Here is a 23,686-nt window from a genome sequence, read left to right as displayed (position 1 = left end):
TGTCTGCTAGCCAGTTATTTGGTAAGGTTTTTACCCGAACGTTTGCCAAAATGTACGTCAATTACGCGCGGGGTTCTCCCATGTATGGGCTATATAGGTATATGCGGCCCCAAAGGGTGTGGTTTTTCAGCCGTTTTGGTCATAAATAGAGTATCGATTTTGGCCATTTTGGTCATTAAGAGGGTATTGTTTTTGCAATCTAGATTTCAATTGAGTATGTTTTTAGAGGAAGCTGCTTTTTCATCATTATGGATAAGACCATCGACAAAGGCCCTTCATAACTTATGTTTAGGGCAACTGTGTCAACCGCAACGGTCATAAACAGGGTATCAAAATTTTGATCAGGTCATAAATAGGGTAGGGAAAACCGCAGATTTTGGTCATGAAGGTTGTAATTGGATGTTCCTGGATGGATGGTAGAAGCAATAGGACGAGGATGGTAGAAACAATAGGACGAAAAGTAGATTTATACGTAGAATTGGGCGCCAGATGTTTGGGAATCTTTTGTGAACCGTATAACCTCGCGTTGGTTGAGGTCCACTTGGATTGTCAAGCACTCTCCTTTATCAACTGAACCTTATATATCTAAGAATCACAGCGACACTGAATTATGTTTAAAAACGATAATACCTTTATTCGAACAACATTCTAGAGTGGTAGCTTCATCCCTGTTGTAGTATCTTCAGTATTGAAGTCTGGTTTTTTTCTACCAACTAATTAACTAGATGTTACAATCAAATATAGGAAAAAAACTAAATTTAAAAAGGGATAAATTCGTTTAAAACGCGAGGTCAAAAAATGTTAAGCTAGAAAAGGTTAAAACGTAAAATTGCTGAATGCTATGTATGCGTATTGCATTGTCATGGTAGTACGGTCGCGAAACGGCCTAAAGGCTTTTATTGTAAGTCCAGTCTTGGTCCTTGCTTGACAACAATCTTACATAACAGCCTAAACAGCACTCTCATTGCAAAGAAAAATGCAAAAATTGTAGTTAAAAGGAATGCAAGTACATCCAGGAGGTAATATTGGTACCAGTAGAGATTATACACTTCCGGTCTGAGGTGCTTGGCTCCTTTGTGTCTGTGGACATATTCAATCCAGTCAGCGGTTTGCTGGACAGAAGTTCGCGGATTGTCACGCAACAATCGCGAGATGCGAGTAGCGTTACCCTTGAAGCTATGAAGAAAAAGTTAAAACAGATAAAACATTTCATTTGAGGTCCCTAGGATTAAATGGCGATGCCATATGAAATAGTTATTTATTGACGAAGTAGGTGACTATACAAATTAAGTAAAATTACCTTGGTTGTTCGAGTACTCGCCCTATCGAATGGTATATTTCATCACCAGTCGCTGTCTTGATATCAATACCAATTGCCATGCCAACCGATTGAGCCTGCGCGCAGTTACTGAATTGATCAAAGAATATCGGTACGCAAACCAGTGGCACACCGTAGAAAGCTGCTTCATATAAGCTGTTGTGACCTGTGTGCGATATAAAGACTTTGGTGCTGTTATGGGCCAATAAGTCATTCTGTGGAATCCATGGGAGAACTTTCACGTTTGAGGAAAGATCCTTCGGTATGTATCCTTTGGGAAAAAGACATTATAGCGACACAACTGAGTTTAAGATGGATATTTAGGGATATACTCGTGGAAGTACTCATATATGGAAGTACTCATAGATATTCATGGATACACTCATGTACCGAGTGATACATTAGGTAAAGGTTAAGTCTGCATTCGAGCCAAGTGACCCATCAAGCCAGAACTTATCCCGGTTTCTGTAGCATGAAGTGACTAGGAGCATTTCTACTCCCCCCTGGATGGGATGCAGGTCCATCGAAGGGTTACCCACAGTATTAAGGTCGCCGGCACCCATTTATACACCTGGGTGGAGCGAGGCACTGCGAGAGTAAAGTAAACACATTTTCACTCTCCCATGAAGAATATAATGATTTTGCCGGAATCTTTGTATGCTGATATACTTTGATAATCAGTGCAATCATTGAAATATAAATGGCATTAACACTATGTAAAGTGATACATCGGCACGCACGGCCTAGCATACCGACCCGCCTACCAGCCTTAGAAACCAACAATAGCTTTAACATGTTCGCTCCAGCTGAGGTGTTCATCAAAGATAACATCAATATATTTTAACTCAGTAACGCGCTTTATGGCAGACCCATTGATAGTGACCGAGGACAATCTCGGCAAAAGCGCACGCCAAGTTTAACATACATGATTTTGCGTTATGAGACCGAACACTAACAGTTATAATGCTCCTTCTCTCCCTAGATGAGTTAACACCTTATACCTTAACTTACCGTTTAATCTCCATATTATTCCCTGCTCCAGTCTTCCGAATATTTCGGCCAACATGTCCACCTGGTCTTTCGTCATTACTGCATCCCCGAGTGTTCCTAATGAAAACAGTATTATCCCTTTGTCTCCTGCTCCACTAATAAACTGCCGCAGGTCTTGTGGAAGTGGACTTGGGGGTTTCACTGTTAACGGTCCCACTAGTTTGGTGGCTGTGCTTAAAACAGGAGGTAAACTTAAACTATAGTTTCAAATGTAATCATTACGGAAAACACGGAAAGAATGGGCAGCCACTCACGGAGCTGATGTAATTGAGAGAAAAGTGAGTTAGGTAATTCCTGGTCTAACCATAAAAGCCGCTTGAAGTGAGCCAGTCAGCTTGGGCCAGGGGAGAATTTGAATTACTATAAGAATATCAAATCCAATCACTCAAGAAATGGTATTTGACTACACACGCATTACATGCCCCACCTGTTAATAGCTACTTTTGGTCAATTTTAGATCTGAGGTTTTCGTAAGTTCATAGTAATTTTCCTTAATTGTTTTCATTTTTATGTGATATTTTGTCAATTGAAGACCCTTCTGTGAAACACTTTGTGATATAGACTTCCTCAGTAATTGAAGATTAATTATCATCGTTCTGAATCTTTGAGGGGCCTTGCGGCCCTCTACGAAACACCCTGCCCTCAAACAGCACTTGTTAAAATTACAGTTTTGCATGGTTTAGGCCGTATTATGTTAAGATCAACCGTTTGAGTTGTTTTGTGGAAAAGCGCTTTGAGGAGCAGTTTCCAGTCTGGGCTTCTATCCGGCCTCACTATCATCTCGTACCTGGTAAAATTGGTTGAGGATATTCCAATGCAAAGTGACCCATGATTATAACCATCTCCACCTTGTTAATAGAGTCCTGGAAAGATCTCTCCTCTTGTACATCGAATTCTCTCCGAAGTCCGTCACAGAGAGCATAATTGTATATTATTGTAGCAGACATTAGCACGTGATACAACAAGTTTGCAACCCGCTCTACAAAGCTCATTTTATCAGTGTTCCACGACAGAATATCAGGAATGTATGAAACCACGCTTATATCTTTGAAAAATCTCATCGCGCCTGCCAATTTTAAATCGATTCTTGGGAGTCCCAGTATCTCGGAGACGATAGCTCCACATTCTGGAGGGGAATCACAAAACATTAGATTGAAATTTCTCAGTTCTTTCCTGTGTAGCTTAACGTGAATAATCAAAGCTCTACATGGCATGATAAAGTTATCTATCCACATTTTATTATCCTGGAAAATTTCCCAAAGAGGTCGATTATGAGATTTTGGTACTATAGTTTTTTCCAGATGATCCTCTTCGAAAGGGTAGGTGTAGACGGAATGCCTCACTGTGTGCGACGCTGGAAATGGTAAGATGGATGGAACAACTAAAGTGATCTGAAGATATAGAAAGAAAGAAAAAACAAAACTTATTGACTAAAAGTTTAATCTAAATTTCTAGTCAAAAAATAACTGATGCCATGCCATACCACGCGTGTGAATTCTTTTCAAAAGAGAAACGCAACTGACTTTAGCTACCGAGCTCCACAGTTTCCCTTCATTCTTTCAGTCGCCTCTTTTAATCATCTATTTATTTATTTATTTATTTATTTATTTATTTTTGCATTTCCTGTTACCTCTTTAGATTGAAGTTCGCGCAACCTTCTCTTACATTTCGTGTTTGAGTATGGGTTATGATCAAGATGGCTGATGGTGGCCAAGAGCTCTTTTACGTTTATGAACCGTGACACAGTGGAGGTCCATAAACACGCAAGAAAGAAAGAGAACAGTATCTAACCTTAACTGAGTAGACTTAGTCGGTAAAGGGTCATTGCATGAGGTTAACAACAACCAACGAGGGAAACTTCTCGGGGAAACCCGAATGGACAGGACAGTACTTATGGTCCGCGCGTGTACCCAATCACAGCGCAGGACTTAGTTAATCCTGTCAGCTCGCGGAAATATCCATAGCTTGTGATGTTAAGTGCAAAGCAGACTAGTGCAACTTTGAGGCAGAACTTAAAAACATCATTACTTTAATCAGCCATGAATCGTACTCAAGGACTCCTTAGAAAAACATCATTGTTGTCACATATTAGTTTTGATAGATACTAATTGAGAAAGCCACTTAATGGTTGGATGATTTTCTATAAAATTATGCGAAAAATTGCCACATGGTCAAAAATAGCCTTGCATACAAACAACCTACTCAACTGTTACCAAATATTTTATAAATCTGGATGTGACAGCAAAACAACAAAACGTAATATTCAATCATACATCTTGTACAGGTGCTAGGCTGTACACCATGATGAAGCTTATCCATTCAGATCATGGATACTCAATGCACAATCTCAGTAAGTAAGTTCACAAACCTCATGTCCTCGTGATGCTAATTCATCTGCCACATTTCTGAGGTTTGAGTAACGACTCTTCGATTCTGTCATCAACACGCCGAGTATTTTGGCTGCATTAGACGGATAAGACGCAGTACAAAGCAGAATAACAGTGATCCATATACACATGATTAATAATTGTCCGACACCTTCACAGAGCTGCTCAGTTGGGCATGTAAATGGCATGCAGCTCTTGAGAGTAGGCACCGAATATTATATCATCTTTGCCACGTGTATGGCTACGTCGGGGTCTTATGTAAATCACAACTGTTAAGTAGGCCATTTGCCAAGCGACTCAACCACTCCACAAAAAGTCGCACATGATAACCCCGTGACAGCTAAACTTAAACGGGGGAAAGGATGCGATTCTTTAGGATCACCCGGATTAGAACATAGTGCATCAAACAAATCGATGAATCCTTCGCCAGCGTGGATTCATCGGTTCCTTGATCCTGATCTGGATCATCCCAAGGAATGCACCCAAAGTCGTGATATTCACTGTAAGTTTAGCGGGGTAAGGGTGGAAGGGGGTAAAGCAGGCCCGTTTCTGGACGTTAGTAAGCAGCAATTTTACCAAATACAAAATGATCGCAAATCGAACGGCATGCACACAACAAAGCACGATACGTTTAAAGGAAACGCGGAGTGAGTAGATGGAAGTGGAATGCCTTCACTAGTAGGTAAAGGCCGATTGTTTTAAAACATGGCGGCCTTTTGATGCCTTGCACTATACGGACGATTCTGGTTCTCTGTCTTCTACATTGTAGTTCAAAATCAAAAACGTTGATAAGACAAAAAACTAATGTTTAGATGGAACAGTTAAGACAAAGCTTTTTTTTTATTAAGTTTTACCTACTTTTGCAAAGAAATCAATTATGTTGGCCTGTACGCGTGTCACCTACAGTAACGCAACAGTAGCAGCTGCAATGCTTGGACTATTGGCATGGCAGACTCCATGAGGACGTCGAAGAGAGGGAGGAGGGGATGTAACCTAAATGTCTATCTCACGGCTCCCTCATTTGTGTCGTCACGCAACATTTTCAAGGAGAAGCGCTGCGTCAGTTTCCCAAGTAACGAAGGAGAGTATTTCTACCCTGGTGAAAACCATTTCTTAGGGTCAAATGACTCATTATAGGTGCCTCGGAGGTAGATCTAGAGGACGGGAGCAGGGGCTGCGCACCCTCCCCCTCCCCCCCCCCCCCCCACCTCCCTTGAGATGAAGCCCTTTTCTTCGTAGTTGCTTTTGAAATTTGGTTACCTCACCAGTCAGTTACGTCATGCCTTAGTGGTGCACCCCTTACTAAGAAAAATCCCGGATCTGCCCCTGTGCCTACAAATTTAACTTACTGGAAACGGCTCTCGTTCTTGCCTCGAGCTAAGACCGACCTTTGCACGCTTGGAAACAATCCTACACGATGTTCTAAACACCGTCCTCATTACAGTAACAACTTAGTGTCAAACGAAAGTTTTGTCCGCATCTTTTAACTGTGCTCATTAGAAATAGCTCTCATTCTTGCTTTGAAATCTTATCGCCCTTTGCACGCTTGGTAACAATCTTGGACAACAGTTTGAAAAGCATTGTAATTGCGATGCAAAATGCAAAAAGTGTAGTTAGAAGGAATGCAAGTACATCCAATAGATAATATTGGTACCAGTGGAGGTTATACACTTCCGGTCTTAGGTGCTTGGCTCCTTTGTGTCTGTGGACATATTCAATCCAATCGGCGGCTTGCTGGACGGAAGTTCGCGGATTGTCACGCAACAATCGCGAGATGCGTGTAGCATTACCCTTGAAGCTAAAAGGGAATGCACACACAAACATTAGGAGAAAGGATCTGGCCTTAGCCTTCTTAGCCTTGCATAGCTGGTGGTTCTGTTAGGGCAGTGGCAATATCTTGGCTTGAGTCAATGTCAGTCTCTTTCGGATAACCTAGCTGCATCAACGCAGGGGGTGTTAAAGTTATAACTGAAAATACCTTGGTTCTTGAATGATTCGCCTTATGGATTGGTATACTTCATCGCCAGTCACAGTCTTTATGTCAACACCAACTGCCATGCCAACTGATCGAGCTTGGGCGCAGTTGCTAAACTGGTCAAGAAAAAGCGGCATGCAGATCATTGGTACACCATAAAAAGCCGCCTCATATAAGCTGTTGTGACCCGCGTGGGAGATGAAGGCTTTGGTCCTGTTATGGGCTAATAAGTCATTCTGTGGAATCCATGGAAGAACTTTGACGTTTGGGGGAAGACCCTTTGGAACATGGCCTTCAGGAAAGAAGACAGTCTAGAGTTACAAAGCTACAGGAGTAAAGTGTTACAATTATACTGATGCATAATTATATAGAAGATTCGTGTCTCTCAAAAATCTAGATCCTGTTTCTAGGAGGTCGGCTTATCCGGTCAATTCAGTAGCGGGATCTATATCGATGTTCGGGATTCTTGCTCTCGTATTTTAAGAACTCCTCGACATCAGGAAGAGCGAAAGGTATCATTGATGGAGACGGTGGAGTCAGATTACGTGAATAGTAGGTCAGTGAAAAGAACATTTGTTGCTAGGAACTGCCTTCAGTTTTAATATGAAAAAAGAACAAAGCAAAAACAGCAAAACAAAAACTAAAACAAACAAAAAAAAAAAACACAGAAGACCTTCATCCAGCGATCGTTTCAGAGAGCATTACAAGTAAAAGAGGCTTTATAATAATGTTTGTATATAACGCGCGCTCTGATTGGCTGAAAAAGCCTGCTTTATCAGAGAACAGACGCGCGGGTTGATGACGGTAAGCTGGCTTACAAATTTATAAATTATAAATTATACTTAAGGAAGACAACGACAGAAAATAACAATTGAGCTGTCTCTGTTTATGACGGGAAGCTTTATTTTTGCATAAATGCTAAAACAACACAATGACATGCAATGTGGTAACGCCCCTTTGCTTACTAGCGATCTCCGGTAGTCTCAGCGAAGTGAACCTCGACAATTAAAACGCTCACTCGACGAGCGATCAGTTTAAAGCTTGCTCTGATATTCTCTCCTGTACTCAAAGTAGAACCAGTAGAAGTAGTCTAGTCTTTCCAACTTTGAAGTTAGTTCGCGCAATCTCGCTGCAAGTCGTAAAGTAACTGTAGTTCCATTCAATTACAACTCAGCATTTCCCATTTTAATCCGCGGGCTTTGAGCTCCTTGTTTCGTAATTTCCGCTGGAAAAGTGCACGTTTTCATAAGCCCCAATGCGGTCGGATTCCTCTGGACTAGAAACCTTTCGATCCTTATTTAAAAAATCAAGCTAAAAACCGAACTTTGAAGCAATCGTTCTTCTCTCGAAAGCCAGCCGAAACCGAAAGGTTAACTCAATTAAGTTCAGGTTGTGATTGACAACTTTTGTCTCCTTAGCGAAGCAAATTATTTGAACAATCCTAACAATGATTGTGATTGGCGTATTTTCGCGTGCTTTATCAGAGAACAGATGCACAATGACGCCACTTTTCCTCGTTTGGAAAATAAAGTTCGGTTTGAAAATTCAGTCGAATGCTTGGGTAAATTAATGGATTCTTTATAACAAACAAACAAAGAAGCCTCGACTGTGCTCTGTTCTGTTGTAAAGCACTAAGGAAGCGGTAGAGCACTCAAGAAGTAGGGAGAAACGCTCGACTACTTCTCGTGTTTCTCCCTACACTTTCGTGCTCTACCACTTCCTGCGTGCTTTACAACAGAACAGAGCACTGTCCAGGCTTCTTTATTTGTTTGATAAAATACCGAATTAAAAGCTCCTTGATTCATAGATTGCAGTCGACGAGATCGCTAGAATTCATGTGTCCTGAGGATAAAACGTAATCTGCTATTCTTATAATGTCGTAACATACCATTTAATCTCCATATGATTCTTTGCTCCAGTCTCCCGAAAGCTTCGGCCAACATTTCCACCTGGTGTTTCTGCAACACTTCATCCCCGAGTGTTCCCAATGAAAACAGGATTATCCCTTTGTCTCCAGCTCCAATGATAAACTGCTCCAGGTCTCTTGGAAGTGGACTTGGAGTTTTCACTGTCAATGGTCCCACTAGTTTGGTAGCTTTGATTTAAAACAATAGATTAACAAACATTTTTGTGTAGATGTTGTTACAGTAAAATATACAGATTAAAAAAAAAAAAAGTTCCTCAGCATGAGTCGTGCAGCCACCATGGTGGTAAAGGTTATGCTTAAGATCTAGTTATTAAAAGTTGATTTCCTTCTCAGACAATGAAAAAGGTGAAGACTGAACACGAGTAAAAAAAAATTCAACTCGGTGTCAGTGTTGGTTGAGAGCAGATTTTATGGACGACTGGTGTCTCGACGTTAGCGATCATACCACATCAGCCGTCTCCACATCACCAGCGCCAAGTGACAACCTCTAACTGTTTGAATAATAGCTCTTACCTGGTAGAATTGGCTGAGGATATTCCAGAGCAAAATGACCCGTGATTATGACCACCTCTACGTTGTTAAGAGAGTCCTCGAACGATCTTTGTTCCTGTACGCCAAATTCTTTCCTTAGTTCGTCGAAGCGTGCGTAATATTGGTAAATTGTTACCCACGTCAGAGTATGAGAAATCAAGTTAACAACTCGTTCCACAAAGCTCATTCTATCAGAGTTCGAGGAGAACATATCAGGGATATATGACACCACGCTTATATCTTTGTAAAGTCGCATCACCATTCCTGGTCTGATGTCGATTCTTGGAATACCCAGCATCTCGGAGACGATAGCTCCACATTCTGGAGGAGTGTCACGAAACATTAGGTCGAATTTGCTTAGTTCTTCCCTATGAAGCTTAACGTAAGTTATCAAAGCTCTACACGAGGTGATAAAGAAATCCATCCACATTTTGTGATCATCCACAATTTCCGAGAGCGATCGAGAATGCGACATTGGTACTAATGTCTTTTCTACATGTTTCTCGTCGAAAGGGTATTTGTAAACTAAATGCTGCACTGAGATCGACGCTGGAAAAGATATGGTAGATGGGACAACTAAAGTTACCTGAAAAAAAAAATAAAAATGAAACAAAGGGAGTGAGAATAGTGATGATGACTACACACAACTACCACAGTAGAATCCTTCTGGAGCGGGTTGTCCTCGATCCTCATCCTTTTGGCGAACCGCGCTCGGGCCCAGGCCGCGTGGTTATTGACCCTTGAATGACCCTTGAATCAACTTAATTTCTAACGCAGAACATGAAACAAGCCTGGCCTCTAGCGGCCTAGGCAGTCTAATAAAGTAAGGTATTTCGATTAATTCATGAGAACTCCATAATAGCTGTAAAATATATTTTTGTCCCCTAGCCCCGAGCCTTTTATAGCACGCTAATTTTCCAAACGCGGTGATGGAACAGTTACGCCAATTAACATCGCCCTAATATTCAGCATACAAACAACTTACCGAACCCCAAATAAGTGCATGGTCTTACCTACGACACCTTACGATTACAAAAATTGCGTGTTGAGTGATCAGTCTTACATGTAACTCCAATGTTACACATTGATACCAACTCAGTGAGATCACAAACCTCATAACCTCGCGATGCCATTTCGTCTGCCACGTTCCTCAAGTTCGAGTAATGACTCTTGGATTCTGTCATTAGCACGCCGAGTATTTTCGCTCCACTAATTAGAGGAATTGCGATGTAAATTAGGATCACAGTTATCCACATGTCCAACGTTCACCCGTGCGTGGTATGTTCCTAGCAGTGAGCTAAAGTGCAGCTACAGTATTGCGGAAAACTCAGTGTGAAGAAGACAGGCGGGACTATAAATGTGAAGCTTGGTAACGCCCAGTAACGCAATACTTTGAGCACTTATGCACTACAGTATAGGTCAGCATGGTAATCTGTTGAAAAAGAACGCATCGGTTCCGAACTATCACCTAAATCCGATCGAGGCCATCTAACAAATGTTGCAATTCTTCTTGGGGTAAAGTTTCCTTCATTGGTAATGTTTTGCACTCAATAAGTAGGGGTGAAAGAGACCCAAATTCACTTTTATGCTTGGTTACCATATTCGTGTTTTGAATATCAGGGCTCTGATCATATCATGCTCCGGAAACAGGAATCAAGAGCCCTTTACTATCTGGTGTCTGGCTTGTCTGAGCCGATTAAAGCGGCCTTTGATATTTGTCTTGAAATTGAATAATCTTGGTGATAACCTTGTTTTTTTACATCATTTCGAACTTTCACACGAGTATTATGCATTCTCTTTTCACGAATTCTTTCAATTAACTCTAAGTGCTGCAAACCTGTAATTTCATGAAAGGAATAGAACACACATAAAATATCTGTAGTAATGGAAATTGCGCTGGACTATAAAGCATTCAAACATAAACATGGCTCGTGTCAGCGATTCTGATCTGCTAATCTCCTGTGAATGCTGTAGTCGACAATGTGTGAATACAATCAAGAGATCACGCAGATGTGTTAGCAAGATAAATGTTCCGTTTATTTAATAACCCGTCATTTCATCAATTATCACCCAAACACGTATTAGAATTATTGATAGATAACTTCTGATTTTGAGTTCTTTTCTTCTAATCCGTAAATAAAGCACACAAAAATGGAATAACGTCTCCTACTATTCATTACAAATACAAATAGTTTCACTCTACTGTACACACAGCTGAAGAGAGGCGACAACATTTTAATTTTTGCCGTTTGCCGTTTGCTGTAAACGTCATGCTTAACCTCTCTAACGTCGTTATGTTAGACGTTATCTAGTTGTCGAGAGTCGAGAGTCGAGGGTAAAATGTCGAGAGTCGAGCGTAACATATCGAGGGTCGAGGGTAACTTAAAAAATATATTAAAGTAAAGTGAAAAATAAAAAAAATAAAAAATAAATAAAAATATAGTATATATGAAATAAATTGCTGAAGATATCAAGAGAGAATTTTCTTTCTCCAGCTTTTCTTTTTTTTTGAGTAAAGCGTTGCGTGACACATGCACGCCAATTTTCATTTCTCGATATTCACGCTTATTATCTCCATTTAGGACTGTAGAACATTATTATAAACCAGTAACTATCTTTGTTTTCATTGTTTTCATGGCTTGTTCTAATACTCGCCAAGCAAACGAAATTAACGTAAACACAGTGGATTGAAATAGGGTTATGTGAAGTACTAAAGAATAGGGTATGGCATGTCTGTTATCTTATCTTAGCCTTCAATGCCTTCCTGTTTGTTCATTGACTACCCAAGATAACATTGGATACTTTCAAACAGTTCTCTCTAGTTTGTTTGGTATTTATTGGAAACTGGGCAATACTAGACCACTAGCTCTAAAGCAGGGTGTAACTGTAGTCTTCTGAGCGTACGAGTATAGTAAATGCAGTTAATGGAGATCATTTCTATGACCAAAACGTCGCGTGACAAGTGGATAAAACAGACATTGCCATCCCCTTTTCTTTAAAAAAAAAGTTCTGTCTTTATTTCTTCAGCAATTTATTTCATATATACTGTATTTTTATTTTTCACTTTATTTAAATATATTTTTTAAGTTACCCTCGACCCTCGACATGTTACCCTCGACTCTCGACATTTAGATACACTCGTTAGACGTTTGTCTAATAGTATTTACAGATACCCTTATCTACAGTAACACCTCGGTATGCTAATTACCTTGTGTGTGATACCAACTCTAACTGACTCAGCCGTGATTCAGACCAGACATTTTTTTATTTTTTGATCTTCTGAGACGGGTAAGAGCGGGGGTGGGGGGGCGGGGGGGGGGGGGGGGAATAGATTCAGAGACCAATCACCCTGTAACTTGACAGCTTCATAGCACGTCCCACAATCAATAACATAAAATACTGGCGTAATATGTCGTAGAATTGAATGGAATCGTTTCTAACTGGCGCAATCTGCTGTCTTGGATTTCTTCAATTTGAAAAACAAAATCAAAATAAAGTAAAAAAAACAAACAAACAAACAAAATAGCTAAGACCAAGTCTGTGTACGAGCCAAGTGGTCCATTAGGCCGGCATGTATCTCCAATTTCTGGAGCATGAAGCAACCAGGAATATTTCTACTTTCCCCTGGATGGGATGCTAGTCCATCACAGGGCTACCCCAGCATTAAATTCGCAGGTACTTATTTATACCCCTATGTGGCACTGTGAGGGTAAAGTGTCTTGCCCAAGAACACAGCACAATGTCCCCGACCAGGACTCGAACGTGGACGGCTTGATCCGTAGTCAGCGTACTAATCATTAGATCACCGCGCCTTTAACAAACGATAACCAAAGTTGTCTTTAATTATAAAAAAAAAAAAGAAAAGAAAGAAAAGAAAGGATGAAGTTGCATGTCTGCCGAAAAGCGGTTACAATAGGAATTTCAAGTTCCTTGTGCAAAGACACACCTCCCCTTCTCCCCCATTTCAGTCCTCCTTGTCTCAATGGGATTGCATTGTTGACAACAATTTGGAAACAAGCACCAAAGAAGCCATGGTTGTAAAATTAAATCACAACTACTAACAGTGTAATGTTTTGTCTTTGAAGCAGTTCTCATTCTTGCTTCGAGGTCTTATTACCCTTCGCAAGCTTGGTAACAATCTTCCACAACAGTCTAAAAAGCACTCTAATTGCAAAGCAAAATGCAAAAATTGCAGTTAAAAGGAATGCAACTACATCCAAGAGGTAATATTGGCACCAGTGGAGATTATACACTTCCGGTCTGAGGTGCTTGGCTCCTTTGTGTCTGTGGACATATTCAATCCAGTCAGCGGCTTGCTGAACGGAAGTTCGCGGATTGTCACGCATCAATCGCGAGATGCGAGTAGCGTTACCCTTAAAGCTAAAGAGAAAAGGCAAACACATACAGATTAATAAAGAGACCGAAGACTTTCAAGGCTTAAAATTCGAAGTTATTGATTTACAAATCTGACCATAATTGAATATGGACGCGACTGTGGTAGTAGTCGATAACCTGTTGCCAAGGAATCATAGGTCTCCGGGAAAGGGTTCCATTTTGACTCTTAAAAGGCACCAAAACCCGTCTGCGGGCGAAACCTAAATTTATTTTCACTCCAAAAGGTATCATTTCATTATCAGACGTTGTTCCCATCGAAACCTTGCTTAAAACTAAAGCTAAATTGAAACTAATAAAAATAAAATCTTAATAATCTTTTGCAACTTCCAGAATGATGACAAGATGATAAAAAGCTAAACAATATCAAACTAAGAATTTCGATCCCTGAAATACATATAAACGATGATCATCTCTGTCACCTTGTGAGGGAGGTTCTGGCTAAATATTTTTGCATATACGTTCTTCTTTCCAACAATTTCGCAGTATCTAACTCATTTATTGAAATATGGCTCATCGCGTAAAGGATATATACTGATTCTATCTTTAGTTTCTTGAAGGGAAATATATGACAATCGGTTTGTAACAGTTTCCTTAAACAGTGACGGCAAAGAATCAGAATTACCTTGGTTCCTCTAGGATTCGCCATATTGACTGGTACATTTCATCACCAGTCACCGTCTTTAAATCGACACCAATTGCCATGCCAACCGTTTGAGCCTGGATGCAGTTACTAGGTTGGTCACCAAAAATTGGCACACAAACCAGTGGCACACCATAGAAAGCTGCTTCATATAAGCTGTTGTGACCTGTGTGTGATATAAAGGCTTTGGTGCCGTTATGGGCTAATAAGTCATTCTGAGGAATCCATGGGAGAACTTTGATGTTCGAGGAAAGATCTTCTGGAATATGCCCTTCAATGGAAAGAGAATTTATTACGTGGAGTTAGGAAACTACCGTAAATTCACGAATTAGCGCCCGGGGCGCTTATTTGAAATTTGGGAGAAGACTAGGGGCGCTTATTCGAGGGAGGCGCTTAATCGTGGAGGGACGCTTACTTAATTTTTCCCAAATCGTGGTCAGATTTGATCGTTTGTTCTAATATTTGTATTTCCAGGGTCATGGTCTCCTGTATGTGTCAGCCCCTTAGAAGTCTCAGAAGAATCGTGTATTTCTTGACGAACTATGTAATGCGACCCCTTTAGCAGGTCTAGGCCTGCTGCACAAGCTTGGTCGGCTTTTGTTAGGCAGTGAATTAGGAGATCTTCACTACCATCCATTGCGACGGTCAATGCGCAGTGCTTGATGAGTCGATAATCACTTGCTTGTGCTGAAACACAACTAGTGCAATATATCCTTTGTTGTCGATCTTAGTACTCGTTTACTTTAAATTGTGGCAGATAGGAGGGGCTTTTTCAGTGACGGTGATTGTCAGCAGTAAGTATGAACTGGAGAAATAAGTTTGAAACAATTAAAAAAAAAATCTAAATTTTAAGGTGGCTTTAAACCCTTATGACAGAACTGTTTTAATATTTCCTAAGAAGATTCATTTGACCAAACGTATCACATTTCCATAATAAAAATAGTGAGACAATTTCAGATACAGCTGTTAGCTCTGACACAGTAGTCACATACAATGTCACCCCTGCTCGGTTCACTTCCGGTTTGTATTCACCTTGGTGGTCAGATAGGGCAGGGGCAGCAACCTCGATACGACGCAATCTTAATTAGCAGTGTGTATGTTTCATGTGTGTATTTTCATTCAAGGTCCAAATATTACTTACAATAACTGTTTCTCACGACAACTTTTAAATTTTACTCTGGTGTTTTTGATTTTGATTGATTTTGATTGATTTTGATTTGATTTTTTGTTTTGTTTTCAATTTTAAATTCAATAATACGTTGAATTTGCAAACCTGACAATTTCACTTTTCACGCCAACGTTTGTAGCGCGTCGTCAAATGTTTTGTGTTTGTTTACATTGCTCGAATTTCCATCTCTTTTTCACAAATGAAAAAGGTGAATTAACCATTCTGGCCACAAAACACGGCCTTTTGGCGAGTTATACAACACGGAAAGTTTGTTTTCTGACAACCAATTATGGCCACCACGAATTTGCTGAGCTACAGATTGGAAAATTTATTTTCTGACCAGTCCACAACATTTTGACCACTATGATGACGCATATCGTTGTCTATAAGAGTACAGGCAACGCTAAACCACATTCGATATGTCAAATAGCTTTGATGTTATAAGAGAATTGAGGAAGGTGAATCACGTTTTACGTGGTGCACATAGGTACCTATTCCACCCCACCAATCGGCCACAAGGCCAATTGATAAACTGATATTACTAAATTAAACAAGCATTAAAGTTAACGTCTTGGCGAGTAATCGGTTTAGCGGACGCCAGCTCTCAAAACCATCCCAATAGTGCACTCTGAACTAAAAATGGGGAATTCACCGAGCTTGTTTTTGAGTTATGAGCACTTGAAGGTAAAATTAAGTGTGTTTTTAACAGACTTTGCCGATGCTAAGATAACCTGTTACATGAAAGAATGACCAAAACTTGTTTATTAATGATTGGACATGTAAATTCCTGTAATAGCAGTATCGGAGGATCATATCACAAACGAGTGCCAGTATTGATTTGTTAAAGTATAAGTGGTGGAAAGACCTGGAAACTATTGTTATCAACCTCAAAAATCAATACGCCTGGACAAGGTTTGCCAGTGTTTCAACATTGCAACTTGTACACAATGTCAACTTCTCAACTACAGCTTGAAAAACTGTGAGCCGTGTCACAAGCGACATTGCACTGCGTAGCCCTTTGTCATTTTCAAGAATTTTCTTCTTATTTGTTTTTAGAGCAAATTTCTTCCAGGACCTACTTTTTAATCTCCATATTATTCTCTGCTCCAGTCTTCCGAAAACTTCGACCAACATTTCCACTTGGTGTTTCTGCAACACTGCATCCCCGAGTGTTCCTAATGAAAACAGTATTATCCCTTTGTCTCCTGCTCCACTGATAAACTGCTGCAGGTCTTGTGGAAGTGGACTTGGGGGTTTCACTGTTAACGGTCCCACTAGTTTGGTTGCTGTGATTTGAGGCATGATTGAGTAAAAATATCAAACCGTAAATGTGTTACATGTAATAAATAAAATTATATGGCTGAATGGTCTGCAAACTAAAGGAGAAGTCTGGTTGGTTCCCTTATAGCAGTCCAATTTTTGCAATACGGGCCGCTAGGATGAACCGGCTCACAAATTGATTTTGGCGAACCGCTTTCCGATTCATTACAGAAAATAAACAGTTTTTGTTACTAGGTAAAAATCTTTTTACCTTCATGTTTCGAGGAAAATATTCAGTTAAATGTTTACAACAGTGACAAGCGAAACGTGGATAAATTTGCTTACCCTTCGCCCACGTTTACCGAGAATGCATAACAGAAACGTATCAATTTAGCCGTAGATTGACAAGAACTATGATAATAAATGCTTTATTGAACTAGCTTGTTTGGAGACATGCCGGAAATGTTGGAGAAATATTCGCATGCAGCTTGGTCTACCACTGAACCTGCAAATTTGTCCAAACGTCCGATATTTCTCCATTTCCTTGTGGGAATTAAAAGTAATAACATAGGATGGCTGCACTACTTGGTTTCCAGTAGATGACTTACATTATTTGCACACATGTTATTATATATGAAGTAGTAGTTGAGTGTGTGTTGTAATACCTGGTAAAAGTGGTTGAGGATATTCCAGTGCAAAGTGGCCCATGATAATGGTCATCTCCGCCATATGAATGGAGACCTGGAAATGTCTTTCTGGCATAATATTGAATTCTGTTTTAAGCTCCCCGTAACGAGTAGAAAAGTACATTTCTGATCTCTTCATGACTCCAAAAAAAAATAAGTTTTGAAGTCGTTCCATAAAGCTCATTTCAGCACTATTTGAGGATAATAGGCTGGGAATATATGACACTAGACTTAATTCGGGTTTCAGTCTCATTGGAAAGGCTGGTTCGATATCAATTCGGGGAAGGGCGAGAAACTCGGCGATGATCACGTGACAAGCTGGGGGTGAATCACCAAATAACAAATCGAATTCTTTAAGTTCTTCTTGGTGCTTCTTCACGTGTTTTGTAATTGATATACAGAAGCTCACCAAGACATCTATCCACATTTTAGATTGCTGAATAACTTCCCATCGCGATCCAGAAAGACACTTGGGTATAATGTTTTTCTCCGCGTAGTCCATCTCCAAAGAATTGTCGTAAATCGAATGCTTTACTGTGTTGGACGGCGGAAATGGTAAGTTACTGGGAACAATAAGCAAGACCTGAAAAGAATAGAAATGGAAAGCAACATAAAAAATTGTTCGCATTGCGTACGTGTGTGGGCATAGCGCCCTATGGCGTAGTTATTGCTTACTGGAAACGGGCTTCTTTTATGAAATTATAAATATATTTAGAATAATGACAAATTACAGAATATTGGAAAAACCGTCTGAACAACCTTGAGTGTTTACCAATTCAAAATGTCAAGCAATATAATTTCCATGATGTGGCGAAGTATGAAAAGATTTCACCGAAGGAAAGTATAAATACTAAAGAGTTTAGGTCAAAATGAGGAATACATCTGCTTGTCATTAGATGAGATGTTGCCATGGTAACGCCCTTAATCCAAAAATAAGCCTTATTTTAACAGTACCCATACTGGTAAATCTCTATGGGGAAAACTGTAAGAGAAATTAACTGTTTCCTTTTATAACTCGTGTTCTATGGGGAGGGCGGTTCGTAATTACTCTAGGGAGCCACCTTAAGCACTTTTTCACACCTCTTTATTAAACTCCCATTGATAATGACAGCCCAAGATATTTCCTTTAAAGGAACAGAGTCATACAAAGGTTTACCACAGCTTGATTACCAGTATAAATCAATTGACAAGCTTAATTTGGAATATGAGATCCCAAATTTACGATAGTTTCACTTAATTGGTGTGAAGTTAAAAAATGTGATTTTTCTGTTACATCAGCAACTAAAATAGATGCCACCAACCTTATTGACTTTAATACCATACTGAAGAAAAAGCTAGGGTGGTGAAATTCAACCATTTTTACACAGGATAACTAAACATTGAGCTATGAAGACGCAAAACAGAGCAAAAGAGGGGAAATTCTCTGGAACTAACATCAAGGTTTTTAGCGCTGACTGTTATCACACTAACCACAAATAAAACCACTAACAATGGATCAGGCAGGGCATGTATGGCCATATATGGTCAGAATGGGAGCATAGCTGCTAAGCACACTGGAGGAGAATGAAACTTATGGACCTCCGGAGTCCGAGGGAGAAATATTGATTCAGTCAATCAATCATTCCTTTATTTAGTAATGCAGGTTTTGTGAAAAGTAGCCTTCATTCGGTGTCCACTTTGTGGACATTATCCATTGCGAGAAGATAGGAACAGATAATGTCCAAGGACAAATATCGACCATATTTTGAAAGTCAAATGGAAGCTGTTGTGTTTATTATCCTTCAAATATTTTTGGCAATGTGCAGAATCTGCTTGAAGATTTGAAAATAGGGGAATACCACTTCACTGGAGAATATTTCACAGTTGTAGCTGGAGCATTTAGTGACGCTATTAGACAAAGACATGCAAGTGACAATATTTGATGGATTAAGTGGTACATATAGGCTTATGTGGACCTGTGAAGAGCAGGAGATGATTATAAAAGCAGAATAAATAAAAAGAGCTAATAGGCATAAAACTTGTTTAAATTAAAAAAATTAATAAGAATAAATGTCAGATTGTCTTTACGGCATTTCTGCACTCTAACACTTAGCATTTGCTTTCATTTATTTTGAGTGTTATGCAGCAATATCTATTTAGTGACATTTAGTGGAGGGTTGTTTTTTAGTTGGAATATAATGAGAACTTAAAGGGATGAAAAGACTACAATGCAGCCTTGAAATTCTTGGAGGCTTAAGAAATAGGAGCCATTACAACATGGCAATGCAGGACAGTTGCAGCATGATCATTAGCCTGTTCCAAGCTCTCGGTCTCTTTCTCTACAAGAACCCGCTTGTTGCTCGGCCCTTTTTTTCGATCGTGCCCACTGACCGAGAACGTACCCAAAAAAAAGCCAACAAACCTTCACAACAAAAGCCAACAAATAAAGCTGCTGTACGATTAAGGCCCAGTTCAGACGCAGTGCCTCTGTCGCGCCGAACCAAACTCAGGAATTAAGTTCGACAAAAGCACGGCAGAAGCACGGCGTCTGAATCAAACTTTTGAATTAACGTTGTGCCTCTGTCGCGCCAAACAAAATTCATAAATTATATTAATATATTTTGGCGGGATTGCGTTCCCACGGGGAGTTAGGAGGAGAATTGTTACGAGGCATCAGTAAATTCTAAATCTGATTCGACTCTGGCACAACGTCTGAATCAGAGTTGTTTTTCTGCCGTGTCATAGTCGAACTAAATTGCAATTGAGTTCGGCACGGCAGAAGCACGACGTCTGAACTGGGCCTTAATAGCCAACAAATATCACCATAAAGCGGACACAATTAAAACACAAAGAACTGAATTCAAAGGCCTGCTAACTACCACCAAAAGTTCTCCAAAACATACAAAAACCGATCACATCGCAGGGAAATTTTGGTGGAAATCAAGAAATAAACAACATCTCAACACTCAAACGGAGTGATGAGAGGAACGGCTGGTTCAATTGACACAGCGATACACGCGGATTAAACGTATACTATCGACGCATAAAACCTCCTATTAACAAAACTATTGGTACGACATTTAACCCTTTGAATACCAAACTTTCGCCAAAAAATACCGTTTTTAACCGTTTAGTCAGGTTTTTTAGCTGGCATGACGCTAAATAAGCCTAAGTTTTGCTAAGAAAGCTCTTTTTTTTTTACTAAAGGAGAGATTTTTTTGAGGATTAGGTACAAAATTGAGCAAAATTTCAATTCCGGGCATCCGCATAAGCCAAAATTTGGACTCTTTTTTTTTACACTGGCTACCTTTTGCGTTGTATGTTCTTTCTGGCTGCCGTGAAAAGTTGGATGTTAATTACGGGCGAAGCCTAGAAATGGACCTTGATCAATCATAGGCGTTGTGGACCATTTTACCACCGTTTTTGCACCAAAACTGATAACGTTGTTTTTCGATTTGCGACGTCGGAATGTCGTCGATATCTAAACCTGACCATTGTGCGGAAAGGCCTAGCCTAGTACTACTATCGCTTCTCAAGAATATCATTCTGATCGCATTGAAATTGATGACGTCACAAGTGGTACAAATAGCACGACCATTATAATTACGCATGTATGCGTAGTTGGTATTCAAAGGGTTAAGAGAGAAAACGCGAACGTTTTACGTTGACTTCTCTCATCCCCGGGGGGGGGGGGGGTGGGGGTACTCCCTTATATGAGCTATATAGGTATGTCCGGCCCCAAAGGGTATGGTTTTTCAACCGTTTTGGTCATAAATAGGGTATCGATTTTAGCCTATTTCGGCCATTTTGGTCATAAATAGGGTATGGTTTTTGCACTCTAGCCTTGATATGGGTATGTTTTTAAGAAGAAGCCACGTTTTCATCATTATCGAAAAGAAAATTAACAAAAGCCCATCACAAATTATGTTTACGGTAATTCAACATTGGTCTGAAATAGGGAACTTATTATAACGCAGGTCTGAAACAGGGTTTTGATTTACTGGTCGGGTCATAAATTGGGTATTGAATATTTGGTCAGACCATAAATAGGGTAAGGAATATCGCAGATTTTGGTCATAAATAGGGTAAGGGTTTTGGGAAGCGGGCCGCACACCCCCACCCAGCTTTTCTGAGAGTACCCATCCCCCACCCCCCGGGCTCTCATCCCGTTTTCAAGATGGCGGTTCCGTCAGTTACCCGCAACAAAATTCAACAAGGTTACACGATAACGCGCGCACAAAACTAAAACAAATAATGCACACAGACAAAAAGCATTAACAAACTGCACACACCTACACTTAGTTAGCGAACAAAAGCGATATTAGGCCTGTATTTTTGTCTTTCTTAGACTCTGTTGTCCTTCTTAAATGGCGTAATCTGAATAAGCTACTCGAAGCGCTCACTCGTTGCTATGTGACGTCACACTGGTAGCGATGACTCGGTCACGAATAAATACCGGAAAACAACAGAGTCACCCCCTCCCTCCTGCTCCAGACCTTTCGTTCGAATATTGACCGTCGCTCGCGTTCGCAAAAATTACGGCTGTTTTGCATTCTACGCGTTCACAGGTGAGTAAAAACGACCTTCGCCACCTTTGATGTATGCGGCAAAAGTGTATTCAAAGATGATCTTTGATGCGTGTATTCGAAGATCGCGTGCAGAGGTGGCCATATATAGACTTGCCACAAGTCGACCTCATGAATTTCAGGGTAGAATATGTTTGGTCGCGAAGCGGCCGTTTTAAGGTCGCCAAGCGGCCGAGCGAGCGACGAAGTATTGAATAAACTGAATAAGACGAAGGACTTTTCAGAAAGTCTAAAGGTGGCCAGGCTTTAAAATCCTTTCACTGACCACACATTTTGACGCGCGCTATCGTAACTCAGTTATCAGGCTCTCCGAAGTCGTAGTAAAGACTTCTAAATTCATCTTCGCTTCCTCCTTAAGAATAACAAATAACATAACAAACCTCATGCCCACGCGAACACAGTTCATCAGCTAAATTCCTCATGTTCGCATAGCGACTCTTTGAGTCCGTTCCAACCACCCCGAGCATTCTCGCACCGTTTGATGGATACGATACAGCACAAAGTAATATCACAGCAATCCACATCATGATTGATCGCATGTGTAAACACAAGCCCAGCTGCAAGCAAATCTTGACCCGGCGATAGTGCTTAGACTGCTGGCAAGCTTCTTTCTCTGGTCATCACGCACGAATAATAGTCTATCAATCACGGGGTACAGTGTTAACAGAATACAGTATTGTGCAACTTTGGATTCATTTGTATACTAATTCAAAGGTCACGCAACATTACTTTATTCTAATTAAGCATAGAGTGATTCAGTAAAAAAAAAAGGGGCATGTTTATGAAACCCGACAAAGTTCTTTGTGAACAAAACACAATAGCTGTTTACTCTGAGGAACTAATCAATGGAAACGTTCTGGTTACGTAATTCATGCATAGTGTATGAACGCAAAACAAAGAGGCCTTCCAAGGGGGGTAGTCTTGTCGCCTTGTCGCATCCTTCTGCGTACCTTTGTCGCCTAACCAGCGGAGGAAATTGTCGCTGTCGTTTTTCTGTACAAATTCATATGTCGTTGTCGCTACAAAAATTTGTCTCTGACGTTTCTCTAAAATAAGGCCGCTCGTAATCTTAACGTACTAATTTTGACGAGTATACGTGTGACGATGCAGGGTTATTTCGGCGCTATAACCTCCAATTTTAAATAAAATGTTTAACATTTTTGTAAAACTCTATTTTCGATAATAACCATCAACAAAAGTTCAATATTCCAGATGTCTACATCTATGTTAATGGGGCTTGGGGCTAAATGCTATGACGACTTCAACTGTACCCCGCGACCGACACATTTATGAATAAATATATTTTAAGCGGGATGATTATAAAATAAAACACACACGCATGCGCCCCAGTGCTAGATAAGGTCAGGTGTTTGCAAGTATTTCAATTTTGTCTCCATAATTTATTATCAATGACATGCAGCAATGTTAATCATTAATATAGCATTCTGTGTAAACGTATTCGTCAAAAGGCAAAAAAATTAATTTTATCTCCAGCGCACAGTCGGTGTACACTCAGACAGACTGCAGGCTGCGAACTGATCCGAACTCGCTGTTCGCCGTAGATGCTTCATAATTTTATGATGAATCGTCAATAGTATAATGGTCTATGATTGGAAAAATAAACCACCAAACACTGCACCAAGTTAAGGCTGAGAGATCAGTGTGCTAAGAAATAAATAAAGAATATCGAGAAGCAAAAAGACGCTCCAAAATCAATGTCATCTGTCCACGTGTACACAGAGTGCAGTGCAAGTTTCTAGCTCGCTCATGTTCGCTGATCGCCA

At 40.2% G+C, this 23,686-nt stretch overlaps 3 protein-coding genes across 3 annotated transcripts; all 3 read right to left on the bottom strand.

Moving 5' to 3' along the window:
• Nucleotides 1–608: 608 nt before the first annotated feature.
• Nucleotides 609–5,452, bottom strand: LOC110059231 (UDP-glucuronosyltransferase 2A3-like). The gene is made up of 5 exons (XM_089294073.1): nt 4,737–5,452; nt 3,156–3,759; nt 2,330–2,536; nt 1,301–1,589; nt 609–1,176 (listed from the first exon to the last, which is right to left on the bottom strand). Exons 1-5 carry the CDS (start codon nt 4,941–4,943, stop codon nt 897–899), a joined length of 1,587 nt encoding a protein of 528 aa, XP_089150199.1. The 5' UTR covers nt 4,944–5,452; the 3' UTR covers nt 609–896.
• A 110-nt stretch (nt 5,453–5,562) lies between these two features.
• LOC110059153 (UDP-glucuronosyltransferase 2B10-like) lies at nt 5,563–10,658 on the bottom strand. Its single transcript, XM_020765842.2, has 5 exons — nt 10,301–10,658; nt 9,171–9,774; nt 8,619–8,825; nt 6,734–7,022; nt 5,563–6,553 (listed from the first exon to the last, which is right to left on the bottom strand). Exons 1-5 carry the CDS (start codon nt 10,442–10,444, stop codon nt 6,265–6,267), a joined length of 1,533 nt encoding a protein of 510 aa, XP_020621501.1. The 5' UTR covers nt 10,445–10,658; the 3' UTR covers nt 5,563–6,264.
• A 543-nt stretch (nt 10,659–11,201) lies between these two features.
• Nucleotides 11,202–22,615, bottom strand: LOC110059142 (UDP-glucuronosyltransferase 2B33-like). Its single transcript, XM_020765826.2, has 5 exons — nt 22,283–22,615; nt 17,317–17,920; nt 16,471–16,677; nt 14,206–14,494; nt 11,202–13,568 (listed from the first exon to the last, which is right to left on the bottom strand). The coding sequence occupies exons 1-5, from the start codon at nt 22,439–22,441 to the stop codon at nt 13,280–13,282; spliced, it is 1,548 nt and encodes a 515-aa protein (XP_020621485.2). The 5' UTR covers nt 22,442–22,615; the 3' UTR covers nt 11,202–13,279.
• Nucleotides 22,616–23,686: the final 1,071 nt, after the last annotated feature.

The sequence above is a fragment of the Orbicella faveolata genome, unplaced genomic scaffold, assembly GCF_042242905.1.
Source record: "Orbicella faveolata isolate gen_17 unplaced genomic scaffold, um_ofav_v1 contig_25, whole genome shotgun sequence".
Taxonomy (NCBI): domain Eukaryota; kingdom Metazoa; phylum Cnidaria; class Anthozoa; order Scleractinia; family Merulinidae; genus Orbicella; species Orbicella faveolata.
This window is presented reverse-complemented; position numbering and strand designations above follow the sequence as displayed.